This window comes from Dendrobates tinctorius, unplaced genomic scaffold (genome assembly GCF_039654945.1).
Source record: "Dendrobates tinctorius isolate UK_male_01 unplaced genomic scaffold, ASM3965494v1 ptg000203l, whole genome shotgun sequence".
Classification (NCBI taxonomy): Eukaryota; Metazoa; Chordata; class Amphibia; order Anura; family Dendrobatidae; genus Dendrobates; species Dendrobates tinctorius.
This window is the reverse complement of record NW_027361870.1, coordinates 20571704-20599099: the sequence shown is the minus strand read 5'-3', so window position 1 is coordinate 20599099 and position 27396 is coordinate 20571704. Positions and strand designations below refer to the sequence as shown.

The following is a 27396-nucleotide window of genomic DNA, read 5'->3' as shown; positions in this document are numbered from 1 at the left end:
GTTCTCGTTTCCAAAATGGGGTCACTTGTGGGGGTTTCCACTGTTTAGGTACATCAGGGGCTCTCCAAAGGCAACATGACACCCGCAGACCATTCCATCAAAGTCTGCATTCCAAAATGTTTCCCTTCCGAGCCCCGAAGTGTGCCCATACAGTAGTTTTCTCCCACATATGGGGTATCAGCGTACTCAGGACAAATTGGACAACAACTTTTGGGGTCCAATTTCTCCTGTTACCCTTGGGAAAATAAAAAAATTGGGGACTAAAAGATCATTTTTGTGGAAAAAATGATTTTTTAATTGTACGGCTGTACGTTATAAACTTCTATGAAGCCCTTGGGGGTTCAAAGTTCTCACCACACATCTAGATAAGTTCCTTGGGGGGGGGGTCTAGTTTCCAAAATGGTGTCATTTGTGGGGGGTTTCCACTGTTTTGGTACATCAGGGGTTTTCCAAACGCGACATGGTGTCCGATCTCAATTCCAGCCAAAAAAGTCAAATGGCGCTGCTTCCCTTCGAGCTCTGCCATGCGCCCAAATAGTCGTTTACACCCACATATGAGGTATCAGCGTACTCAGGACAAATTGCACAATAACTTTTGTATCCTGTTACCCTTGGGAAAATAAAAATTGGGGGTGAAAAGATCATTTTTGTGGAAAAAATAAATCATAATTGTACGGCTGTACATTATAAACTTCTGTGAAGCCCTTGTCGGTTCAAAGTTCTCACCACAAATCTACATAAGTTCCTTGGGGGGGGGGGGGTCTAGTTTCCAAAATGGTGTCACTTGTGGGGGGTTTCCACTGTTTAGGCACATCAGGGGCTCTCCAAACGTGAAATGGCGTCCGATCTGAATTTCAGCCAATTTTGCATTGAAAAAGTCAAACGGCGCTCGTTCCCTTCTGAGCTCAGCCATGCGCCGAAACAGTGGTTCCCCACCCACATATCAGGTATCAGCGTACTCAGGACAAATTGCACAATAACTTTTGCAGTCCAACTTCTCCTGCTACCCTTGGTAAAATAAAAAAATTGGACCTGAATTAATTTTTTTGTGAAAAAAAGTTAAATGTTCATTTTTTTTAAACATTCAAAAAATTCCTGTGAAGCACATGAAGGGTTAATAAACTTCTTGAATATGGTTTTGAGCACCTTAAGGGGTGCAGTTTTTAGAATGGGGTCACTTTTGGGTATTTTCTATCATATAGACCCCTCAAAATGACTTCAAATGTGATGTGGCCCGTAAAAATAAAATGGTGTTGCAAAAATGAGAAATTGCTGGTCAACTTTTAACCCTTATAACTTCCTAACAAAAAAAAAAAATTTTTGGTTATTGTGCCGATGTAAAGTAAACATGTGGGAAATGTTACTTAAGTTTTTTGTGTGCCATATCTCTGTGATTTAAGAGCATAAAAATTCAAAGTTGGAGAATTGCTACATTTTCAAATTTTTCTTCAAATTTCCATTTTTTTTTCACAAATAAACGCACGTCATATAAACGAAATTTTATCACTAACATGAAGTACAATATATCACGAGAAAACAATGTCAGAATCACCGGGATCCATGGAAGCGTACCTCATAAAGGGACAGTGGTCAGAATTGTAAAAATTGGCCCGGTCATGAACGTGCAAACCACCCTTGGGGGTTAAGGGGATATTAGAAGTAAAGACTAGATTATTACATTAAATAGATTTTTTTTTTTTAAACTGAAGTACTTTCTACTTTTTATTTGTGTTTTTTGCTTTTTCTTTTCATTAAATAGATTTTTAGCTGGTTTCGGACCACCCTTTTAACACCTTCTATAACTCGGGATCAATACAAGAGAATGCATTAACAAAATTAGATAACTATTTTTACTCATTCATTTGTGTACACATAGGATCACAAAATAAAATTATTCTGACTAACTATAATATATGTCACATTAGCATTTATATGGGATTCACATGGCCTGAGGTTAAGATGGCCTCAAACCAAAACATGGCAACTTGTGCAATTACATGGTCCATGTACTCTCAGGTCCCTAGCAATTAGTGACTCTCATGAGAAATGGATGTGTTCAGTGATGGGGAGGCGGGTGGCAGTGGTACTGCATCAGGTGACAGGATAACCTAATGGAATTAGTGTAGTCCTGGGCACATCGCCACCATATGCCAGAATGCCAATGTTGGGAATTGATAACTACTGAGAGATACTGTGAAGACTGTTATATTCTGAAGGATAATATTTTAAAGGGAATGTGTCACCAGGCATTTACCAACTAATCCGAGATCTGCATGATGTAGGGGCGGAGACCCTGGTTCCAGTGATGCGTCACTTACTGGGCTGCTTGCTATAGTTTTGATCATCTCCTGCTGATTAGGGAGGATAGAATAGCTTCGGATAAGAGCTTATCCGAGTAGCTATAGCGATTCCCAAATAGCTGCCTTGGTTACCCGAATACCTGGAGCGCTCCTGATAATCAGCTGTTCGGCGCCGCAGCTGCATGTGTCATGGCTGTGTGACAGTCACAACACATGCATGGAGAGCCTGTTTGTTGAGACTAATAACAAAAAACTGATTGGCACATCCAAACTAGTGTGAATAGGTGCAAACTAGGAGCAGCTACCTCCATATATAATATACAAAAAAGTGGCACTATCGTGCGAAATCATGTCCATATGAAAAATATGAAATATGAATAGCAATACAGCTTTTGAATACTAGGAAAAAATGAGATATGAGCTATTCATATTGATAGGGACCCATCAATTTTTTGAGACCACCTTGACGTTGGTTAATGGGCAGGCATGATTTGGCCCCATTATGTGCAAAGCGTCTTATTATTTCCCTAGTATTCAGAAGCCGTATAGCTATTCATATTTGATATATTTCACATTGACATGCTTTAGTACGATAGAGTGCAACTTCTTTTGCATATTGTATAATGTTTGTTGTGACTATCACGCAGCCGCGACACATGCAGCTGCGGCGCCGAACAGCTGATTAACGGGAGTGCTCCAGGTATCCAGGTTCCCGAGGCAGCTATTCAGGAAGCGCTATAGCTATTCGGGTAAGCACTTATCCAAAGCTATTCAATCATCCCTACTGCTGATAAAATCACTGTTTTATCACCAGGAGACTAGTAAACCTGCTGCCATGTAGTCCATATCCATGAGCTCTGTATAACCCTGCCCCGCCACTTATTGAGCTTTCTGCCTATGCACAGTGTACACAGAGCACAGCCAGTCAGTGGTGTTGGAGGGGTTATACAGGGCTCAGTATTCAGAGAACTGGTAGATCTGCCGCAGAAAAAGCAGGAATGGTATCAAAACTGCAAGTAGCCCAGTAAGTGATACATCACTGGAATCGGAGTATCTGCCCCTAGGTATCGAAAATCTGGTGACAGATATCCTTTAAGCTGGTTGTAGATGGTACATTATGTTTTAATCTGTATTACTTTTTCATTGCGATAGCGATCTTACCTGAGCTGCTACTCTGATTGGTATAATTAAGAGATTTGCTCTACAGCAGCCTTATGGGCTTAGCAATTCTCAATCAGAAGATGACTATCACTTGCATGGAAGAATGCTGTGAGCATGGTCTAAGACCTGGGCGGAGGTGACTGTGCAGGGAGGGTGGAGGAGAGTGGTTTCCATCACCTATTGTGAATGGTGGATCCTGTGTTAAGGGGGTTTTACACATAGCGATATCGCTAGCAATATCGCTAAAACATCACTGATTTTGTGACGTTATAGCGATATTACTAGCGATATCGCTATGTGTGATACTTACCTCCGACTGGCTCCCCCGCTGTCTGTCGCTCATCGCGCGAGATCGGGCGGCTCCATTTCTCGTCGTCTGCTTCCTGCTATGTGAGACGAGCGACGCTGGACGTGGGCGGGAGGACGTCTGGATCGCTGTGTGTGAAAGGTAAGTATCGTCCGCTGCGTCGCTGCTGCATCGCTATGAGATCTTCCTGTGTGGAAGCTCACTAGCGATCATTTAGCGATGCACCAGCGATCCTGACCAGGTCATAACGCTGGTCGGATCGCTGGTGCATCGCTAAATGTAAAAGGGCCTTTACTTTTCAGTAATCCTGCCTGTGATGATAAAACTATTGGAAATTGATGTTATCTTAGGAGATAAACTAAAATTAGTTCAGAGGCTAGATATCTACATAGAGGAAAACATATACCTCTACACAAAGCAGTTTGCTTTGTGGCCAGAAAAACTGGTCCGCTCCTTCATGCAATTCCCTTCTGCTTCTCTGTACACACCTTTAGGAGCACACAGATGGCACATGCTGCATCCTATATTCTGCCAGAGGCAATCACACTGTCATCTTGAGCTGAGGGATACCAAATGCCAATAAAGAGACCAAAGGTCACATGCTGGATTAGCTAAAGGACTATCTTTGCTTGATTATAAAATATGTACTGTCCTGCCCTATTATTATGAGGATCAACATAGATCTCCAAATATAATGTGGACATCTATGACATCTTCACTGTAAGTTTAGTTTCCACAAAAGGAATTACATCCAACATACAAAAGCTAAATCACTTCTGTACAGATTTGGGGGATTTCAGGTTTATGTAGTCATTTGACCTTTTATGTTCCTTTCATTACAGATTTTTGTTGCAAGATTATGTTACTGCTGTAGTGCTTGGATTACGGGACCAAGTCAATTCTTAAATATTAATCCTTGTAAAATCCAGGACTAAATAAATTTCACAATGTTTGGTCTTCACATCTCACATGGTAAGATATTGGAAGTCCAGGGTCACACACATGGAGCCCAAAACATAGAGTTACATTCTGTCACTGAAAGCATCAAGCTTCATCTCTCCCAGAATGGATTGATGCATGAGGCATCAATAATTTTAATTACTAAGGGGTGCTGCTGTGACTTATAAATGGAGGTGGGGGGGGGGGGGGGGGAGTGGGTAGGGGAACTACCAGGTCTAGTATGGAGAGACTCTGAATAATGGGAAGAGTTAAAAGAGTTTCTGTGATTACTGGAAAGAGGGGTCCTAGGACTACTGTAGACATAAGGCAGGGGGCAGCTGTGATTACTGGCAGACCTGCTTTGACTACTAGGGATATAGGAAAGTCTGATCTGATTATTGGGGAAGTGGCAAGGGAACTGCTGTACCTGAGGAAGTAGTGGCCTTGAGCAGGCCACTGGGAAGAGGAAGTGAAGAGGACAGTAGGGCACATACCGTATTTACTACTAGGAAGGAAAGTTATCTGAATACTGGGACAATTGGGGAAGGAAAAACTACAACTGACGTTTCTGGGCACCTTTATCCAGGCTTATACTCAGCCAACTGAGTGTTCAAAAGAAGGCATGTCCCCATTTGTTATTCTATGTAAAAAAGGGCAGAGATCAGAGGATAAACAAGCAAAACGCTTGTTCAATGGCTTTCCCGAATGTGGACGTGTGCCTAAAATCATCAATGTCAGAAGCAAATCTACCTGTGTACACCAGGGATGTGCTGCAGACATTGAGTAATGATAGGGGGACTGAAAGATCGTATTATTATCACCAGATCACCATATGATAGGTTGTCAATCGACTCTTGGTTTGGGCCAAAATCTTACTGGGTCAAATCAGCTAAAGATGAAGCTTGAACATCCGGCGGCTGTGGCCCCTATGCCAAGAAAAAAAAAAAAGCTGTGGAAGCAAACGAGCAAATGCTCAAATTATAACCACACGTTGACTAGTATGGACATTAAAGGGTTAATCTCTTTAATTAAAATTGATATAATTCTAAAAGGCCTGTAAAAACAAGTAGTCTGGCAATTCCCCTGTTATTGAAAGTACTTTCCATTCTCAAGAACAGATGGATATTCAATTCTATCTACTCTGCGTGTTGCCTAGATTACCAGCCACCTCAGCAGTCTATCAGAGGGTAGACGGTCTACTGGGCAAAAAGCACAATAAGCTCCTTTCTACCGAGCGAGTAAGCGGTGCTCTGAAGGTGCTGGAGCCGGTCATCTTCAGGGACCCCAGCGCTCCTCAGATGCAGCAGAGATAAAGCGGCCTTGGACACCTCAGTTTGGACCAGCCTCATGACAATGCCACTGGTGCGAAATGTCAATCAAGCAGGATCATATGCCCCCGCTTCAGCAAACAGGACGCTGGGGACAATGGGAGCTTCATCCTATGGAATGTATTACTTACAGTATTCTAGCTAAAATCCAAATGGGCCAAATCCATTACTGGACATTCCCAAAGTACAGCATAAAACAACAAGTTGGATTTTAGCTGTTTTGCAGAGTGAATGATGAGTTCAAAAGACAGTAAAAAAAAAAAAAGAAGTGGAGAAAGAAGCGGATTTTTCTAATAAGATTTGTTACTATTTTTTTTTATATATTTGCCTGTGCTATTGTTTTATCCATATTTTGTTCTAATGACAGTGACATTTCCAAAAGAAGTTTACTTTTTATCTACCACTGTATAGGATCAGAAGAGGAGATTGATTGCTTCTATAATGCTATGAAATACACAGTAATGTGTAACACTGACAGACCGGCACATTGCTGCCATCTTCCGAAGCACTACCGTCACACCAGCCCATGAGAAGTACCTTAAAGGAGATGCCTCGACTTGATAAATGGATGCAATTGCATAAGATTTTAGATACAAGCTTCTTTGTAATTTACCTTCTATTAAAAATTCTCTTCATTATCAAGAACGGCATTTTTAATTTTACAATTAATATCTTGTTGCCTAGGTTACTGGTTACCTCTGCAGCCTATCAGTGGTGGATAGACTCTTGGTCAGAATCACAATGCTTGCATTGCGCTTTGCTTTAAAATTTGCAAGGGCTGATCTGAAACCTTCTGGGTCGCTGGATCTGACCAGCTTCAGTCTCCTCGCGCAGCATGGGAGAGCCCAAAATTTTAACCAGTGGGGCGACATGGCAACTCATCTGAATTGTCAATCTTCAGGAAGCGCATTGCTCCCCGGGCAAGCAGGAGGCTGTGAGGCAGAGGAGCAGTGTGCTCGTGAACACAGAAGATGAGCACACCATATTAGTGACCACAACAAACACTATATGCCAGTTGTTAGAAGTCAATATCGATCCTGTAGCCACAGTATACGTGATCAATGTTAGATTGATGGGGGTCCGACCACAAATGCTTCTCCCTACAACTCTCTCACCCATGTGATTAGGTGATAGATGATAATGAAGCTTCCCTTAAACATAACCTGTACCCCGCACTCCACTGACCGTCACACTGGGACGTGCTTGTAATTCCCAGCAGTGTGGCACGGTATTGTCAGGAACACCTCACTGCACTTGCTCACAGAGCCAGTGCGCGTCCTGAGTAAGATAAACTGTGCTCTAAGATACCTGTGAAGCGGGGAAGCAGCAGAGGAGATGCATGCTTCAGACTAAGACCTGTTTCGCATTTCCGTTTTTTGACGTCAGTCAAAATCCGCCACTTTTAGAAAAAAACGGATCCGCCCCTTTTTTGTCGGATCCGTTTTTCCCCCCATAGACTTACATTAGCGGTGGATTTAGACGGAGGAGACGGACTCTGAAACGTTTTTTTTGAGAGCGACGGTCCGCTATTTTGTATTGCGCATGCCAGGCAGACTTGCCCTGGCAGGGATTTTAACCCTGAATAGCATTCCAGAAAGGCTGTGAGAAAGAAAGAAAAAATTCTCTCTCTCTCGTCGCGGTTGCTTTAAATTTCAACCTCTTGCCGGCTGCAGCGGATCCGTATACAAAACAGATCCAGTGGCATCAGTTTGGCCCATGACGGAGATTGATCCATTTTTTAATCCCCTGGCGGATTTTGACTGACCTTGAAAGACGGAAATGTGAAACAGGCGTAACAGGGCCTGAAGCACATGACTGCTGGGGGCGTGGCCTAAACTCCGGAGCGCTAGGAGCTGCAGGAAAACTCCTAGAAGGGTAACTACAGGACGAAGTTACCAAGGGGCATAGACAGGGAAGTGACCAGATCAGGCCGGGGTCAAAGCAGGAGATAGCACGAAAGAACCAAGGGATTAAAGAGAACGGACAGTCAGGACGTAGCCAAGAAGTCAGAAACCAGAGAAACAGATATATAGTACAGAATCAACTGGCAAACTCACAACGGGGAACAGAACCTGGCCAGAACCATATAAGCAAGCTAGAAGACAGGCACAAGGCACAGGCACACAGGGGTCACCACACTCGGCCAAAGGCAAAAGTATAACTGACAGGGATTGGAGTTTCCCAGGGCTATAAGAAGCTCTCCCTGAACCAAAGAGAGGCCACAATAATTAACCCCAGGCATGCAGGTCAAAGCCTGCACTGAGCTCAAGACATTAACCCCTGACGTGCAGGTAAAACCTGCACTGGGATCATGACAGGTATTAGTTAACATTACTTACATTCTTACTACCAACACAATAAGGTTAAAAAAAAAAAAATACAATATAGAAATGTATAAGGGCAATTGAGGTCTGTTTCCCTTTAAAGTTAGTCCAACGCTGCAAAATCTTCATCAAATGAACCAAAACCAACAGCAATAACGGATTTCTGCTGCAGGAAACAGCTGCCATAGCAGTAATGATGTGGAGAGGGTCCGGAGATGGCCCCTGTGGCGGTCTTATACCTTCACAAAACACACAAAAAAAATGACTGCCGAGCAAATGTTCGGAAATGACAGGACGGATCATTCTGCTTTATATTGTAGACAGAATGAGCAAGATGTTCACAGAAGGTGCTGGGAATACCGGCCGCAGGGAGAGCCGGCCACCAGTGATGAGCAAACGTGTGCGGATGAGGTGTTATATGACCATGCTGGGGTGTTGAGTGACTTCGGTGTGCTCGATTAATATGTTCAAGTCCCATCGCCTGCATGTCTCAGCATACACTCCCTACACATACGGACGCACACCCATACACTCCCTACACATACGGACGCACACCCATACACTCCCTACACATACGGACGCACACCCATACACTCCCTACACATACGGACGCACACCCATACACTCCCTACACATACGGACACACACCCATACACTCCCTACACATACGGACGCACACTCATATGCTCCCTACACATACGGACACACTCATATGCTCCCTACACATACGGACACACTCATATGCTCCCTACACATACGGACACACACTCACACGCTCCCTACACATACGGACACACACTCACACGCTCCCTACACATACGGACACACACTCACACGCTCCCTACACATACGGACACACACTCACACGCTCCCTACACATACGGACACACACTCACACGCTCCTTACACATATGGATGCACCCCCATACACATACGGACGCACGTCCATACACTCCCTACACATACGTACGCACACCCATACACTCCCTACACATACGGACACACTCATATGCTCCCTATACATACGGACACACACACACACGCTCTCTACACATATGGATGAACACCCATACACTCCCTACACATACGTACGCACACCCATACACTCCCTATACATACGGACACACACTCACACGCTCTCTACACATGGATGAACATCCATACACTCCCTACACATACGGACGCAGGCTCATACACTCACTACACATACGGACGCACGCCCATACACTCCCTGCAAATACGGACGCACGCCCATATGCTCACTACACATACGGACGCACGCTCATAGGCTCCCTACACATACAGACACACTCATACACTCCCTATCCATACGGAAGCACGCTCATACACTTCCTGCAAATACGGATGCACGTCCATACACTCCCTACACATATGGATGCACTCTCATACACTCCCTACATATATGGACACACACTCATACACTTCCTACACATACGGATGCAGATTCATACACTCCCTACACATATGGATCCACACCCATACACTCCCTAAATATGTGGACACACGCTCATACATTTCCTACATATACAGATGAATGCTCATACGCACCCTACACATATGGATGCACACTCATACGCGGCCTACATATATGGATGCACGCTCATACACTCCCTACACGTATTGACTCACGCTCATACACTCCCTACACACATGGACCCATACAAATATTCACCAGATAACTGTGCTGGGAGCAGTCAGTGTGTGGTGGCCTGACGCCACTTTTAGGTGGTATGCAGCATATACCATATTATAATCCAATTCTGGCTCTAAACATCTACTAGTAGGCCGACTCCGATGGCGCACGCTCCCTTGTCCAACACATGCCTCCCAGAGTATAATCCCCAACCTTTACCTGAAGTCCTGCTTTCCTTTCTGAGCTATAAAAGGTTATTGTCAAAAATAGGAAGGGAAAATAGAACTACACTTACCGGTAGTTGGGTTTCTAAGACCCTCCACGACAGCACATAGGAGGTTGCCTCCCCATTCTGATTAGAGACAGGAAACAAGAGGTTAAATAGCCCTCCCCTTCCTCTAATCTCCAGTGTTTTCCAAGGACCACATAGAGTGAATGCTTGAAATATTATTTATTCACATAAGTCACATGAACAAAATTTTGTTAGGTGGGGAAATTACCCATGCTGTCGTGGAGGGTCTTCGAAACCCAACCACCGGTAAGTGTAGTTCTATTTTCTCTAATCCCCTCCACGACAGCACATAGGAGGTATACCAAAAAATAATGGTTTAGGGAGGGACCACGGCTTGCAGGACTTTCCTGCCAAAGGCTAGATCTCGTACTGACATAAGATCTAATCTATAATGCCTAGTGAAAGTATGGACTGAAGACCAGATCGCAGCCTTGCAGATCTGCTCAATGGATGCATCAGCTTTTTCTGCCCAGGAGACGGAGACAGCTCTAGTGGAGTGGGCTTTCAGGGATACCGGAGGAGGTAGATCCTGGTTTTTTATAAGCGGCCGTGATTGCTTTTTTGATCCAGTTAGCTAGGGAGCTTTTGGACGCTTTCTTCCCCTTGTTTGGTCCGCCATACTGAACAAAGATTCTGATCTTTCCTCCAGAGCTTTGTCTCTTCCAAATAGGTCAGAACTGCTCGCCGGACGTCCAGTGAATGGAATCCCATTTCTCTCTCGCCCCTCGGGCTATTACAGAAGGAGGGCAGTATTATTTCCTGGGATCTGTAGAAATTCAAAGACACTTTTGGCACAAAGGAAGGGTCTAGCCAGAAAATTAGTCTATCGTCTAGAATTTTTAGATAGGGTTCTCTGATGGACAGAGCCTGAATTTCTCCCACTCTTCTTGCCGTTGTAAGGGATACGAGTAGTGCTGTTTTCCAGGATAGTTTATCTATCTGGGCCTGGTCGATAGGTTCAAATGGAGGGTTCGTTAGACCCTTTAGTACTATATTCTGGTCCCATGTTGGATTTATTTGGATGGATTCTGGAAGCTGCTGACAGAAACCTCTTGATCCATCGATGCTCTGCTAGGTTTTGATCGAAGAAAGAACTTAGGGCTGATATTTGCACCCTCAAGGTGCTTGGTTTCAGACCCTTGGATAAACCGTACTGTAGGAAGTCTAGGATCTTTGTCAGGTTGGGGTGGAAGGGATCTATGGGAGTGGATCCGTCCCATGCTGAAAAGGTCTTCCATATTTTGGAATATCTGACATTTGTGATTGGTTTCCTACTTTTTTGTAGGGTAGCTATCACTGCATCTGAGAGGCCTCTGGCTTTCAGGATTGTGGTTTCAGAAACCAGGCTGCCAAGCTTAAGCTGTGGGGAGCCAGGTGAAGGATGGGACCTTGATGTAGAAGGTCCACGGGCAGGATCAGGGGACCCTCTGAGTTCATCAATTTTAGGGCTCCGAACCAGCTCCTTTTTGGCCAGAGAGGGGCGATCAGGATAGCGTTGACCCCGTCTGTCATGACCTTTTGCAGAGTTTTTGGTATTAGGGGAATCGGTGGAAATGAGTATGCCAGTCCGAAGTTCCACGGGTGAGCGAAGGCGTCCACCCTTGAGTGTTTCTCGCTTGGACCTATGGAGAAGTAATGCTTTATTTTGGCATTCTCCCGGGTCGCAAATAGGTCTAACTCTGGGAGACCCCATTTTTTGGTTAAGGTATGGAATACTCTGACGTTGAGGCTCCATCCCCCTGGATCTAAGTCTGTCCTGCTTAGGAAGTCTGCCTCGGTGTTGACGGATCCTTTTAGGTAGAGAGCTGAAAGTGACTGGAGATTGTGTTCTGCCCAGCTGAATATCCGTGCTGAAACGTTTTGCAGACTTCCGTATTTTGTGCTGCCCTGATGACGTAGCTGGGCCAGGGTGGTCATATTGTCGGAGTAAATCCGGACATGGGTTCCCTGGACTGATGTTTCTGCTGCCTTTAGGGCTTCTTCTACCACTCTCAGTTCTCTGTAGATGGAAGATTGTTTTTCCATGTCTCTGGGCCAGAGTCCCTGGAAGATTCCCTGAGACGATACTGCTCCCCAGCCACGTTTGCTGGCGTCTGTTGTGATCGACGTCATGGGGTATTGTAACCAAGGTGTCCCTTTTGTTAGATTTCCCTGGTTGAGCCACCAGTTGAGAGACAGCTTTATGTGCTGGGGTAGGGAGATTCTCGTATTGAGGGTCTCCGGGTCTTTGTTCCAGCAGGATAGGATATATCTCTGGAGTATCCTTGAGTGGGCCTGGGCCCAGGGGACTGCTTGGATGCAAGAAGTCATTGACCCCAATGTTGACATGGCAAACCTTATGGTCACTGTTTTGACTTTTTAGAGTCCGAACTTTTGAACTCACGCCTACCTGCTTGGTGGACGGAAGAAAGGATATTTGGTTGTGGGAATCTAGGAGGATCCCTAAAAAGACCTTCCTGATTGAGGGATTCAGGTCTGATTTTCCCATGTTTACCATCCAGCCCAGGGACGCCAGGGTCTGCAGGACTAGAAGTAGGTGTTGTCTTAGAAGGGTGTTGGAGGGAGCCAAGACCAGGAGGTCGTCTAAGTAAGGGACGACACATATATCCTTCCCTCTGAGGAATGCTACCACTTCTGCCATTATCTTTGTAAATGTTCAGAGTGCCGAAGAGATGCCGAAGGGTAGAACTCTGAATTGGAAGTGGTGTACTTCCGTGTCTAGAGTGACTGCGAACCATAGATATTGCCAATGGGATGGATGGATGGGAACGTGGTAATAGGCCTCTTGGAGATCTATGGTGGCCATGGCAAAGTCTCGTCCAATCAGTGGTATCGTAGTCTTTATCGATTCCATCTTGAAGCATTGGTACCAGACATGTTGGTTTAACTTCTTCAGGTTGATGATGACCCGGTATTTCCCACTTGGCTTTTTTACTAAGAACAGCCGGCAGTAGTATCCCTGACCCTGTTCCAGTTCTGGGACTGGAGAGATTACCGCTGATGATAGCATCTTTTGGAGCTCGCAGTGTAGAACTTTTTGAAGTCTTGCTGACGGAAGATATGTAACTTCCAAGTTTTGCGGAGGGCTGGAGGAGAATTCTATATTTGGTGGTTTCAGCTCGGGAAGGTTTTTCTTTCTTCTTGTCGGTCACCTTCTCTAATAGTTCGTTCAATGCCGGGCCAAATACATATTCGCCCTTGAATAGGATAGAGCATAATTTTGATTTTGATAGGATATCTCCACTCCACATTTTTAGCCATAGGGCCCTTCGAGTGGTATTGGAAAGCACGGACGTTCTTGCCGCAATACGGACCGACTCCGCCGAGGAAGTCTGCTAAAAAGGCGGCTGCCTTCTGTAGAAGTGGTAGAGAAGCTAGGAGATCTTCCTTCAAAGTTCCCCTTTTTATATGGTCTCCTAGCTGCTGAAGTCAGAAGTATTGGGTCCTGGTTACACAGGCCGATGCCACATTTGTTTTCAAGGAAGTCGCTGAGGCTTCCCAGGACTTCCTCAATAGGCTATCCATCTTCCGGTCCAGCGGGTCTTTCAGCTGCGAGGAGTCCTCGAAGGGTAGCGTAGTCGTTTTTGCTACTCTGGCTAGCTGGATATCCACTTTTGGAATCTCAGTCCAAGGTTTCGCAGCTTCTTCGTCCAGGGGAAATCGATCCTTCATTTCGCCCGGGATACTTAGCTTCTTTTCCGGGAGTTCCCATTCTTCCAGGATTAGACGCTGGATATTATCATGAATAGGGAAAACCATTTTCTTCCTGGATTTCAGGCCGCCAAATAGGTCATCCTGCACTGAGCGGGGTGGTCTATCTTCTTCTACTCCCATTGTGTTCCTGACTGCTGAGAGTAGTTCCTCCATATCGTCTGAGGAAAAGAACCACTTCTTATCATCCTCTGACTGGGCTGGGGTTAGTTCACCCTCTTCCCTTCAGTCCGCAGAAACCGATGATTCGGGTTCTGAATCTGAGATGTCCTCAGGGGCGTATTACCTCTTCCTTGAGGGCCCCCCAGGATGACTGGGAGAAGGTAGTCAGGGACGACTGGATTACCTGTCGCATCATCCCTCTTAATTCCTCTATCAGGGATGATTGTTCCTCCCGTACGATTTTTGCGGTGCATTGCTGGCACAATGTCTTTTTATAATCGGAGGAGTTTTTTCCTACAGATGGCGCATTTTTGGCTTGTAGGTTTTTCTTCCGTTTTTGGTGTAGGATCCTTGTCTCCCTGAAAGAGAGAAAAGGAGGGGGGCCCCTAAGGATGGGTCCTAAACCAAAAAGGTATATACCCTTTTCCGAGTGTTCTCACTGGGCCAGGGTTTGAGCTGGGCTCTGCAGAAGCAGCTTTCAGGGAAGATGCATCCATCATGCAGACGTTAGTCCTACCTTATGGCTTCTTCCATCAGGGTCCTTAAATAGGAACCGAGATCCAGCTTCCTTTACCTCATCCCATCGGATGAGATCGCTCCCCCCTAAGTTCCTGGCGCCACCTGTTTCCTTTTTTTTTTTCAATTTTAAATTTCCCGCCATTTTTAAGATGGCGGTGCAATCCACTGCGGAACGCAGAGAGGAAGTGACGTCGCGTCTTCGGGCCTGGTGGTGCGCGTCACTTCCGGTGCATGCCGCTCAGGAGAGACAGGGATGTGGCGCGTGGGGGGAGCGAATCCCGGGCTGGGGAGCTAAGGGAGGCCCCCAGCCCCACTCACCATTGCCGAAGCGCCGGAGGGTGGTGCGGGTCCCGCCAGCGGCGGGAGCAGCAAACGGGGAGGAAGGTGCGGGACGATCGACCCTGGCTGCCCGGCTCACGGTAAGAGGAAAAAAACTCCGGGATCTCGCCGGCCCCATCCACGGAGCACATAGAACCTCTTCATTCCTGTTAGGGACAGGAAAACACTGGGGATTAGAGGAAGAGTAGGGCTACTTAACCTCTTGTTTCCTGCCCCTAATCAGGATGGGGAGGCAACCTCCTATGTGCTGTTGTGGAGGGGATTAGAGAAATGTTGCTTACTACTGAGGATCCAAAGGCATGGGCCTCCTGTGAGTCAAATAGAGGGGCTCTGCAGCATGCTGGACCTCCACTCCATTCATGCTCTGAAGACTAAAGGAGTGCTGTACATACTCAACTATCTCTGGCAGTTCCACAGACAGTGACTGGAGTGGAGGTTGAGCATGCTGCAGAGCCACATTCTTATAGGTAATCTTACAACAGTTTATTTGCCATGTAATCCGAGAACGGCACAGTGTGGGGACAGAGACACTGATTCCAGCAATGTGTCACTTACTGGTCTGATTGATGGAGTTTTGATAAAATGAATTTATTGAAACTACAACAAATAGTCCAGTAAGTGATGCTTTGCTGGAATCAGAATCTCTGCCCCCACATCACATTGCTCTCAGATTACCTAGCAAAACCCTGCTGACAGATTCTTTTTAAGATTGCAAAGGGGCTTCATGTAGTCAGACCTTCAGCAATACACAAATTATTTACTATCCTGTTGACAAGGCATGAACTTGGTATTCAGGTAATAACTGTTTTATTGCATCAATTTGCTCGTTTTTTTCTCATTCATTCACTTTGTTCTGCTCCCTAGCCTATAAGGTAAAAAACAAGCACCATCTCTCCACTGAAAACAACATATGTCCCGCCCAATGGCGGCTGCCATTGGTGAACAGGCATCTACTATACATTTATGGTATATTCTCAAGACATGCAATGATTGCACAAGATGACATACCCCTTTAAATAAAAGGAGCGACTAAACTTTTCTCTTGCACTGATTACGAGCGGTGTTACACAATTCTGATAGAGGTGGCCACGGATAGAGCTCAGCTATCTTGGTCAATGTCACCAATAGTAAATGGAGCAGCACTTGACTAGACTGCTGTGTCCTGTGATTGAATGCAGCCATGTAACAAAGACTTGGGGCAGTCGCAGAGATGCAGCTGTAGAATGAAAGGAGCCTCGTTCACACATTCAGCATTTGATCAGTATTTTAGATCAGTATTTGTAAGCCAAAACCAGGAGTGGATGATAAATCCAGAAGTGGTGACGTGTCTCTATTACACTTTTCATCTGATTGTCCCTCTCCTGGTTTTGGCTTACAAATACTGATGTAAAATAATGACCAAATACTGATAATGTCACTGGGGTCTAAGGGCCCCATTACACACAATGATATTGTGAACGATATTGTTGCAAAGTCACCAGTCTGGTGACGTTGCAGCGATGTCGAAACAACATCGTTGCATGTGACATGTAGCAACGATCAGTTGGCTGATCGTTAATCGTTGCCTAATGGTCTGGGCCATAATTCTATCGTTGATCTCCCGCTCAGCAGCACACATCTCTGCGTGTTACAGCAAGAGACCAGCGATCAGCGACGCTGGGAGCTGGTATCCAGGGTAAACAGCGGGTATCTAAGAGCCGTGCGGCTCTTAGATACCCGCTGTTTACCCTGGATACCAGTGTGCACGCTGGTCCTGATGGCTGGTGAGTCTATGTGACAGCTCACCAGCGATCAGCTAACTGTGTCCCAGTGATCCCATCCACGTCGGATCGTTGGTGGGATCGCTGGGACACTGAAGCGTGTAAGGAGGCTCTAAGACTGAGTCTCTTACTTGCACACTGGTCATACCTATAGACTAAAAACCTTTATACACGCAAATATTTTTCCGTAGTAAAACCTGACGTTACTAAAATATGAAATATTTCATTTTGCACAGATTATTTTGCCTTCACAATGCATACAAGTCCAGTATAAAAATATATCCTTGCCCCTCTAGCACAGTGCCGGCAGGAGGTTGGGGCTGTTAGTCACATCTGAGGGAGTAGCTATTTTTCTTAAGAGATCATGCTTTGTATTCCGGTTATCAGGAAGGCCACCGCTCTTTATCAGGCTGAACGCCTGTCACAGCAAGTGCAGTGGCGGCTACAGGGCGCTACGCCTCAGCTTCTAAGACTAGATAAAGCCAAGATGGGCCGCACTTATTCATAGGCATCATCACACTACAAGCGTCATGAAGATGCAAGGCTCAAGGGAGATATGCAAGTGGCAGGGATGAAATTTATTCTAAACTAAAACATTACTGAATGGGGCTATACACATTGTACCTCGAATTACCATAGGTTAAAGGAATCGTACCTAGGAATACGCAGATACAATACTGTCACCAACATGCCTAGATGGAATGAAGGAGGGTCAAGATGGAAAGCTGGAACATGGGACTGATACTCAACACAAGACAAAGATATTGACTATTGCCAGGCCGGGACACATTTGAGATGGACGGCGAAGAACCGGAAGCGGTAAAGGACTTAATTCTGCTCGGATCAGTGATCACTCAAGAGGCAGCGACGACACCAGAAGTCAATAGGACAACAGCTAAGGACAAATCAACAATGAAGTCACCGGACAAGGTCTTCAAATCAAGGAACATTTCACTGGCGTCGAAGACACGGCTCGTACATAGTTTGGTCTTCTCAGCGGTAACATACGGATGAGAAACCTAGACGAGAAACAAATAAGACAGAAGAAGAATCGACACTTTCGAAATGCGGAGCTGGAGAAGGAGGTTACCAATACCATGGATGGCAAGAAGAACAAACAAATCAAGCCAGACATGTCACTCCAAGCAAGGATCACCAAGCTACGACTTGCCTGCTTTGGACACATCACACGAAGAGAGCAACCACTGGAGAAGGACATCATGGTTGGAAGAATAGAAGGAACAAGGTGAAGAGGAACACCAGCAACCCAAAGGCTTGATACTACCAAGATAATGGCAGAAAAGACCCTGGTGGACCTATCTAGGCTTTCACAAGACGGATCTTCCTACAGGTCACTCATTCATCAAGTCGCCATGGCTCAGGACAAAGACGATGAAAAAAAAAAAATAGAAAACAGAATTGCCCCACCTTATTATTTTCAGGAGCGCATGGCTCCCCTGCCTGCCAGCGGCTGCTGCGCTCCTGCTTCATTGACAGTCTAGCCCAAACTATGCGCTCCCAATAATGCGGCCTCAGAGGAGGAGCGCAGCTGCACTATGGCTGGCCGGGATCAAGAACGACTAGTGTTTTACAGCGATCTTCACAGCAGCGCTTACAAGATCCATGAGAAACAGCTTGTAAGCGCTGTGAATGTTCAGGACCGGTGGACAGTAACAGACAATGAGCACTAAACCATTAAATTCAAAATCCCTCTTGGAAACAAAGAGGAATATTAGTAAAAGGTAAACTGCAAACCTGTACACGTACCCATCATAGATGAGTATAACCCTTTCATAACCAAGCTCCAAATGATATGTTCCATTAAAGGGAACCTGTCCCGTTGTACATGCAGTCTACTCTGTGGGCGGCACGGGATACGGAGCAGAATGATATATGGGTTTGGTGGAAATGATTCAATATGACTTGTAATTTATTCATTGAAACCCCTGGTGTTTATATGTACAGGAGTCCAGGGGGCGGTCCTAGTAGTGACTGACAGCTATCTGCATGCACAAACACACAGGAAGACGCGGCTGCATGTCTCGTGGCTATTCAGGTAACAAACAGGTAATAACTCCATGTGTTGCGGCTGTTGAACAGCCCCGAGACATGCAGCTGCGGAGACTTGAACATAATATCTGGGCATGTTCACTCACCACTGCTGTCAGTCACTCAACAGGAGCACCCACTGGACTCATACATACAAACACCAAGGATGTCTACCAATAAAATAAAAGTTTCAGCAAAATCTTTCCAGAAGGAGGCTACTGCCAATCCCGATAGCATGCCGACGCGGTCCCAGATCAGGAAGGCCGCAGCACATCTGACATTAAGGTTATGTGCACACGCTGCAGATACACCTGCTGTTTTTTCCGCGTGGATCTGCAGGTAATGTGACCTGCGGTTTATATGTGGATTAGCCTGCGGTTTCACACCTCTACTATGGTAAAGGTGTGAAACCGCCCAAACAATTGACATGCTGCGGTTTGTAAACCGCGCGGAAAAAAACGCAGCGTGAGCACAGTGGTTTCTAAAACCCATAGCCTTTCATTGTACTGTACCTTGTCAGCGGAACTGCTGCGTTTCCGCAGGGGCAAAACCGGTGCAGAAACGCAGCAGAATCCGCAACGTGTGCACATAGCCTTATTACATCCCATGGACTTGCTGCACATCACTTTGGGGGTCTCTCCCCACAGGGAGCACAACTCCAGCTCTGCCTGGTACCCATCACCATAGCAGTTGGCCTCCTATTCCCTCTCACACAACTCTCAGCCAATCAGAGCCTAGAAACCAGTCATGTGTTTCTTTTAGCACTCCCAGGCATTTTTTTTTTATTTTAACAAGTCCGAGAGGCGGAGCCTGTCCTCATGCAGACATCTTCTGATTGGCCCTGGTGTCCGTTATGTAGGGATAGGTGCCAAAGTCAGCACGCGCTGTTTATTAGGGGCGGCCATGTAAGGGGTCAGCTGAGCTCCTGGTGAGACCCCTATAAATGGCGGTACAGTGATGACACGTACAGGGCGCGCACACAATGACAGCAGCACGGAGCGGGGTGACAGCAGTGCGCGCCCTCCGGCTGTCAGTGGATACTCACAACGTCACCATCCACTGCCCCTCTAGCACCGCCGTCCAGTTGCTGGAGGTGACGGTCCTCACTGCGCCCTCCTCCTGCGTCACTTCACACAGCCCGGGCGCCCAGCACAGCGCCCACACCACGGCCAGAAACGCAGCCGCCCCTGCACGTCCTGCCCGCAGCCTCCCGGAGCCCGCCATCATAATGTACACAGCGGCAGCCGTGAGACCAGGAAGTGACTGAGCGCCGTCACTGGTGACTCCCCCTACTGCTGGCACTGGGCGGAGCAGACGGCGCTATGGCGCATCGTGCGCAGTCTCCTCAGCACGCGCTGAGTGAAGGCGGGGATGTGTCTGTGTGTGACACGGGAGCGTAGCTACCGGGGAGGGGGCCCCGCGCTCTGAGGGGGCCCACTGGGAACTACACTACTGTAATGTATCGGCGTGCACAGCGCGCCCATGCAGTTACAATCTGCAGCAGAGCAGGGAGAATCGATCTCCCTGCTCTGCCCCTGAGCAGGCAGGGGGGCCCCGGGTCAGCAATGGGCCCCCACCTCACAGCCAGCAGTGACATTGCTGCTGGGCTGTTCTGTGCGCGCACGCTGCACAGGACCTGTGATGAGGTCACAGGAAGGGCGGAGTCAGGGGTCACATGATCAGGAGCCTCTGTATGCAGGACTCTGCCTGAGGCTGTGTGCACACGATGCAAATTTGCAGCAGATCCGCAGCGGATTTTACCGCGCAGAAGCGTTGCATATCCGCATTGTGATGTACAGTAGCCTTAAAAATCAATGAAAAAAAAAAAACGCTGTGCAGACGCTGCAGATTTTTCCGCACAGTTTTCCTGCGGTACATAATCCGCAGCATGTTACTTTTGTGCGGTTTTCCATCTCCCGTCACCAAATCCGCAGGGGGAAAATCGCACAAAAACTGCAATGAAACCGCAGGAAAAATGGAAGAAATCCGCAGGAAAAATGCAGGTCATTTGACCTGCGGATTTCTTCCATTCTGCGCGGAAAAATCCGCAGGGCTACAAAGTCCGTCTGCACTCAGCCTTACTGGTTGTCATGGTGCTGGATGAGGTGAAGTTTTATGTGTGGGATCAGGAGGGGTTTACATGGTGGATGTAGCAGGGCTGTGTGTGTATGAGTTGAGCGGAGCCGTGTGTGTACGAGGTGTACGGAGCAGAGCCATGTGTGTATGAGGTATACGGAGCAGAGCTGTGTATGTATGAGGTATACGGAGCAGAGCTGTGTATGTATGAGGTATACGGAGCAGAGCTGTGTATGTATGAGGTATACGGAGCAGAGCTGTGTATGTATGAGGTATACGGAGCAGAGCCGTGTGTGTATGAGGTATACGGAGCAGAGCCGTGTGTGTACGGAGCAAAGCCGTGTGTGTACGAGGTGTACAGAGCGGAGCCGTGTGTGTACGAGGTGTACAGAGCAGAGCCGTGTGTGTACGAGGTGTACAGAGCGGAGCCGTGTGTGTACGAGGTGTAAGGAGTGGAGCCAGGTGTGTGAGGTATACAGAGCGTAGCCGTGTGTGTATGAGATGTACGGAGCGTAGCCGTGTGTGTATGAGATGTACGGAGCTGTGTGTGTATGACGTGTACAGAGCGGAGCCGTGTGTGTACGAGGTGTACAGAGCGGAGCCGTGTATATGAGGTGTACAGAGCTGAGCAGAGCCATATGTGTGCGAGGTTTACGGAGTCGAGCCATGTGTGTACTGAGTGGAGCCGTGTGTGTGCAAGGTGTACGAAGCATACAAAGCCGAACCGTGTGTGTATGAGGTGTGCGGAGCCGAGCGTGTACAAGGTGTATGGTGGGGAGCATTCATACCTAACAAACGTCCCAGATCAAGCGGGACAGTCCCGATTTTGAGAGTGTGCCCCGCTGTCCCGGCCGGGAGCTTACTTTCCCGAGAACACAGGAGTACACAGCGGAGCCCCGAGGAGCACTTTAAAACTCACAAGTGACATTCCACTGGAAGTGATGTGCTGGAAGCAGAAATGAGGTAATTTCAGGAGGAGATTGTGACGGAACCATGGAGGCACTTCAGGGAACGCTTCAGATCCATCACCATGTCCTCTGACAGTGCGGACAGCGGGATCACCTTGGAATCAGGGATGCCGGCCATGTGAGCAGATCATGATATGTCCTGCCCCGGGATGCTCAGGTGGGAACTACAATGGCAGCCGGGCTGCTATAGTATCTTTATAGAATCTTTCTTTCTCTGTTCTTTCTCTCTCTCTGTTTCTATAGGGGATGGGGGGCTGCCTTATACTACAGTCTGCCTATATTGGATGGGGAGGCTGCCTTATATTACAGTCTGCCTATAGGGGGGTGCTGCCTTACATTACAGTCTGCTTATGGGTGGCTGCAATATACTATTGAGTCTGCCTATGGGGGCTGCGTTATACTATATTGAGGACTATCTGGTGTATTATACTATATGGAGGCTATCTAGGGGGGCATCATACAGTGTGGGAATTACAGTGAGGGGGCCATCATTGGGGGATATTAAGGGGTCAGTATGTATACAGTGAGGGGGCATTATACTGTGTGTAGGGGTGCTGTATAGGGGTGGAGACTCAGGACATTATTAAATGTAAAGTGGGCACTTATTGTTATAGGGGAACTCAGGTTACTGTTATGATTGAGTCACCGTAGGAGGCAAAAACAGAAATGCTAGCTAAGTCCAGAAAACCAGAGAAGTTGGCAGCTATCGGATTGCAGACCCCTGAACTTATCAACACAACTAGCAGTAGCCGTGGGGGGTTCCTACGATGCCCTAGACCCCTCGATCACAGCCGGAGAATTAAATAGGCCTAAAGAAAGGGGAAATCTAAACTGCCCCAGAGCAGACCCCAAAGCAATAGGCAGCCCCCAACATATAATGACGGTGAAGCAAGATGAAATCACTAACACAGACAGAAAGATAGACTGAGCAAAGACGGGGCCCAAGCTAACTACATAGGAAAGGACAGGAAGGCTGCTGTCTGCAATCCGTGAAAAACCCTATGAAAATAAGAGCCAACAGACTGACAGTGAAAAAGGCCCTGAAGACGCTAGGCTTCAAAAAGCTATGTCAGTACTCAGGAATATTCTGAAGACAGAGCAACAGGCAAAAGGAGATTCAGCTCACCCCAGCAGGGAAAGGCAGAATCCAGAAAAGCAAGGAAAACAAAAATAAAATACAAATGCAACAGGCAAAGCAAAAAACTTAGCTTTAGGGGAGCAGGAATCAGACTGGTGTCCTAGAAGTCCACAGAGAACTCACCCGCAGGGCAGAAGGGCGTTGGCAGCCTTATATCCAGTCCGTGACTCCACTCAGCCAGTCATCCTCATTAGACTCAGGTGCCTGATAATCAGGCTCATTACCTTCCTTTACCAGAATAGGGAGTTCACAAGACCTCAGTGACGAAGGGGAGAATGAACTCACAACAGGTTACTGTGACTGTCAAAGGGGCACACACAGGGCAATATTACATTCTAGGGGACAAAATGTGGGCACTGTTTTCTAGGGCACTTGCACCCGGCATTACTGTATTAAGGCCCCGTTACACACAACGATGTCCCAGCGATCCCACCAATGATCCGATATGGTAGAATCGCTGTTGTGAGTTCATTTTCCCCTTCACCGTCGATGTCTGATGAACTCCCTCTTCTGGTGAAGGAAGGTAGTGAGGCTGATTACCAAACACCTGATCTGGTAGATGATGACTGGGTAACAGGAAATTCTGACTGGATATAAGGCAGCCGATGCCCTTCTGAGTCGCTAGTGATTTCTCTGCTGGATTCTTGGAGACCAGTCTGATTCCTGCTTCCCAAAGATAAGTTTTTGCTCTGCTATTGAACTTTGTTTTGTTTACCTTGTTTTTTGGAGTTCAGCCATCCCCGGTCGGCGGTGTGCTGAGTTCCATTTTTGTCTCTGATCAGTTTGTCTCTTTGCTCTGTCTTCAGAATTTACCTGAGTGCTGATATAGTCTTTTTGAAGTCCTAGCGACTTCAGGGCCTGTTTTTCCTATCAGACGGTTGGGGCATTTTTTGGTAGGGTTTTTTACGGATTGCACACAGCAGCTTTTCTATCCTGTCCTTTTTAGTTAGCTTGGGCCCCATCGTTTGCTCAACCTATCTTTCTATCTGTGTTAGTGTTTTCATCTTGCTTCACCGTCATTATATGTTGGGGGCTGCCTATTACTTTGGGGTCTGCTCTGGGGCAGTTTAGATTTCCCCTTTCTTTCTTTAGGCCTATTTAGTTCTCCGGCTGTGATCGAGAGGTCTAGGGCATCGTAGGAACCCCCCATGGCTACTGTTAGTTGTTGTGGATAGGATCAGGGGTCTGCAATCCGATAGCTACCAACCTCTCCGGTTTTCTGGACTTAGCTTGTATTTTTGTTTTTTCCTCCGGTGACTTATTCATAACAGAATCACCAGCCATACCGCAGATTCTAGGGTACTCAATAGCAGGAGAGAATTGTAAAAAAAAAAAAAAAGTTTGTGAGAATTCTTTTTTTTTTGTGTATATTTTTTCCTCTATGTCTCTGAGGCCGAAGGGGGAATTTTTTTTTTCCTTCTCAGTGGAGATGAAGCAATTGTCTGATCGTGTGGAGCAGCTCACTGCTGAAATGCGGGGAATTTTCGCCTATCTTGCTCATTCGCATGCTGCTGAACCAAAGATCCCTACTCCTGATGTGTTTTTTGGGGATCGGTCTAAATTTTTGAATTTTAAGAATAATTGTAAATTATTTTTTGCCTTGAAGCCTAACTCGTCGAGGAGCTCCGCGCAGCAGGTTAAAATTGTCATCTCTTTGCTGCGTGGCGATCCCCAGGATTGGGCGTTTTCTTTGAAACCTGATGATCCTATTCTTACTAATGTGAACGCATTTTTTCAAGCCTTGGGGTTGTTGTATGATGAACCTAATGCTATTGATCAGGCTGAAAAGGCCCTGTTGGCATTGAGCCAGGGTCTGGATTCTACAGAGTTGTACTGTCAAAAATTCCAAAAGTGGGCAGGCATTACTAACTGGAATGATGGCGCCTTGGCAGCTCTCTTTCGGAAGGGTTTGTCAGAAACCTTAAAAGATACTATGGTGGGATTTCCTGTTCCCTCTGGTCTTGACGATTCTATGTCATTAGCCATTCAGGTTGATCGGCGTTTGCGTGAACGCAAAACCGCACGAGAGGTGTTGCCACCTGTTGAACAAATGTCTGAACCTATGCAATGTGATAGAGTTTTGTCTAGGGCGCAACGTCAGGAGTTCAGAAGGCGTAATAAGCTGTATTTCTTCTGTGGTGATGCCTCGCATATTATTTCTGTCTGCCCTAAATGAGAGAAACGTTTTGCACACACATTTGCTGTGGGTGGTGTTCAACCTAAGTTTCTTCTTGCAATTACTCTGATCTGCTCCCTGTCCACATTTTCCGCTAAGGCTTTTGTGGATTCGGGAGCAGCTCTGAACCTGATGGACTTGGATTTTGCTAAACGTTGTGGATTTCCTATGACACCTCTGCGGACGCCTATCCCTTTGAGGGGTATTGATGCTACTCCTTTGGTGAAGAATAAACCTCAGTTTTGGACCCAGGTGGTAATGCGGGTCGTCCCAGACCATCAAGAGAATTGCAGATTTTTGGTGTTGCATAATTTGCATGATACCATTGTTCTGGGGTTTCCCTGGTTGCAAATCCATAATCCAGTTTTGGATTGGAAATCTGTGTCTGTGGTGAGTTGGGGTTGTCGGTGTGCCCTTAGTGATGCTCCTGTTTTCTCCACCTCTCCCCAGTCGCATGATGTTCCTATTTGGCTGATTATTATGATGTATTTAGTGAGAAAGAGTCTGCGTCTTTGCCTCCTCATAGGAGTTATGACTGTGCAATTGAGCTGAGCCCTGGGTGTAAATTTCCCAAGGGTCGACTTTTCAATTTATCTGTACCTGAACACGAGGCTATGCGATCCTATATTAAGGAGTCGTTGGAGAAGGGTCATATTAGACCATCCTCTTCACCCTTAGGTGCTGGGTTTTTTTCGTGGCTAAGAAAGATCGGTCATTAAGGCCTTGTATTGACTATCGTTCCCTCAACAAAATTACTGTTAAATATCAGTATCCGTTACCCCTGATTTCTGATCTATTCTCCATAGTTAAAGGTGCTTGCTGGTTTACAAAGCTTGACCTCAGGGGGGGCGTATAATCTTATTCGCATTACGCATGCGGATGAATGGAAAACGGCGTTTAATACTCCGGAGGGACATTTTGAGTACCTGGTGATGCCGTTTGGGCTCACTAATGCCCCTTCTGTCTTCCAGTGCTTCATGAATGATATTTTCCGAGACTTGGTGGATACATTTTTGATCATCTTTCTGGATGATATTTTGATCTTTTCCAAGGATTGGGACTCTCATGTGGAACATGTTCGGACTGTGTTCCGGATTTTGAGGGAGAATTCCCTGTATGTCAAGGGATCGAAATGCCTTTTTGGTGTACAGAGGATTTCATTTTTGGGATTTATTTTGTCTCCGTCAACTATTGAGATGGACCCGGCCAAGGTACAGGCCATTTATGATTGGGTTCAGCCCACTTCTTTGAAGGCCCTCCAGAAATTTTGGGGTTTTGCTAATTTTTATCTTAAATTTATAGCTAATTTTTCTGGTATTGCTAAACCATTGACTGATTTGACTAAGAAGGGTGCTGGTGTGCTGAACTGGTCTCCGGAGGCTGTTTCTTCCTTTCAGGAGCTGAAGCGAAGGTTCACTTCTGCTCCGGTTTTGCGGCAACCTGATGTCTCACTCCCGTTTCAGGTAGAGGTGGACGCTTCTGAGATTGGTGCAGTAGCTGTTTTGTCCCAAAAAGACCCTGTGACATCTAAAATGAATCCCTGTGCTTTCTTTTCCCGAAAGTTCTCCCCATCCGAACGTAACTATGATGTGGGGAATCGGGAACTGTTAGCCATGAAATGGGCATTTCAGGAGTGGAGACATTGGTTGGAGGGAGCTAAACATCAAGTCGTGGTCCTTACTGACCACAAGAATTTGATTTACCTGGAGTCGGCCAAATGCTTGAATCCTCGACAGGCTAGGTGGGCCTTGTTTTTCACACGTTTTGATTTTGTGGTCTCTTTTCTTCCGGGCACTAAGAATGTCAAGGCAGACGCCCTCTCTAGGAGTTTCTTTGCTAATTCTCCTGTTGTGACCAAGCCTGCTACCATCTTAGGTGAGGGGGTAGTTCTTTCTGCCATCTCGCCCGATTTGAGACGTGCTCTGGAAGAGTTTCAGGAGGACAAACCTGAGCGTTGTCCCATTGGAAAATTGTATGTTCCTGATCAGTGGAGGAAGAGGGTGATGTCTGAAGTTCATTGCTCTGCATTGGCTGGTCATCCAGGTATTTTTGGTACTAGAGATTTGGTGAGTCAGTCTTTTTGGTGGCCCGCCTTGTCTCGTGATGTCAGGAATTTTGTGCAGTCCTGTGGGACTTGCTCTCGGTCTAAACCTTGTTCTCGCTCTAGTGGGTTGTTGATGCCTTTGCCGGTGC

At 46.6% G+C, this 27396-nt stretch overlaps 1 protein-coding gene across 1 annotated transcript in view; it reads right to left on the bottom strand.

Moving 5' to 3' along the window:
* The window catches only part of TMX4 (thioredoxin related transmembrane protein 4), a 78949-nt gene extending 58722 nt beyond the window's left edge, over nucleotides 1-20227 (bottom strand). Inside the window, exon 1 of the mRNA XM_073553866.1 lies at nucleotides 19891-20227. Within this exon, the coding sequence (XP_073409967.1) occupies nucleotides 19891-20072 (182 nt within the window). The 5' untranslated portion in view covers nucleotides 20073-20227. The remainder of the gene's footprint in view (nucleotides 1-19890) is intronic.
* Nucleotides 20228-27396: the final 7169 nt, after the last annotated feature.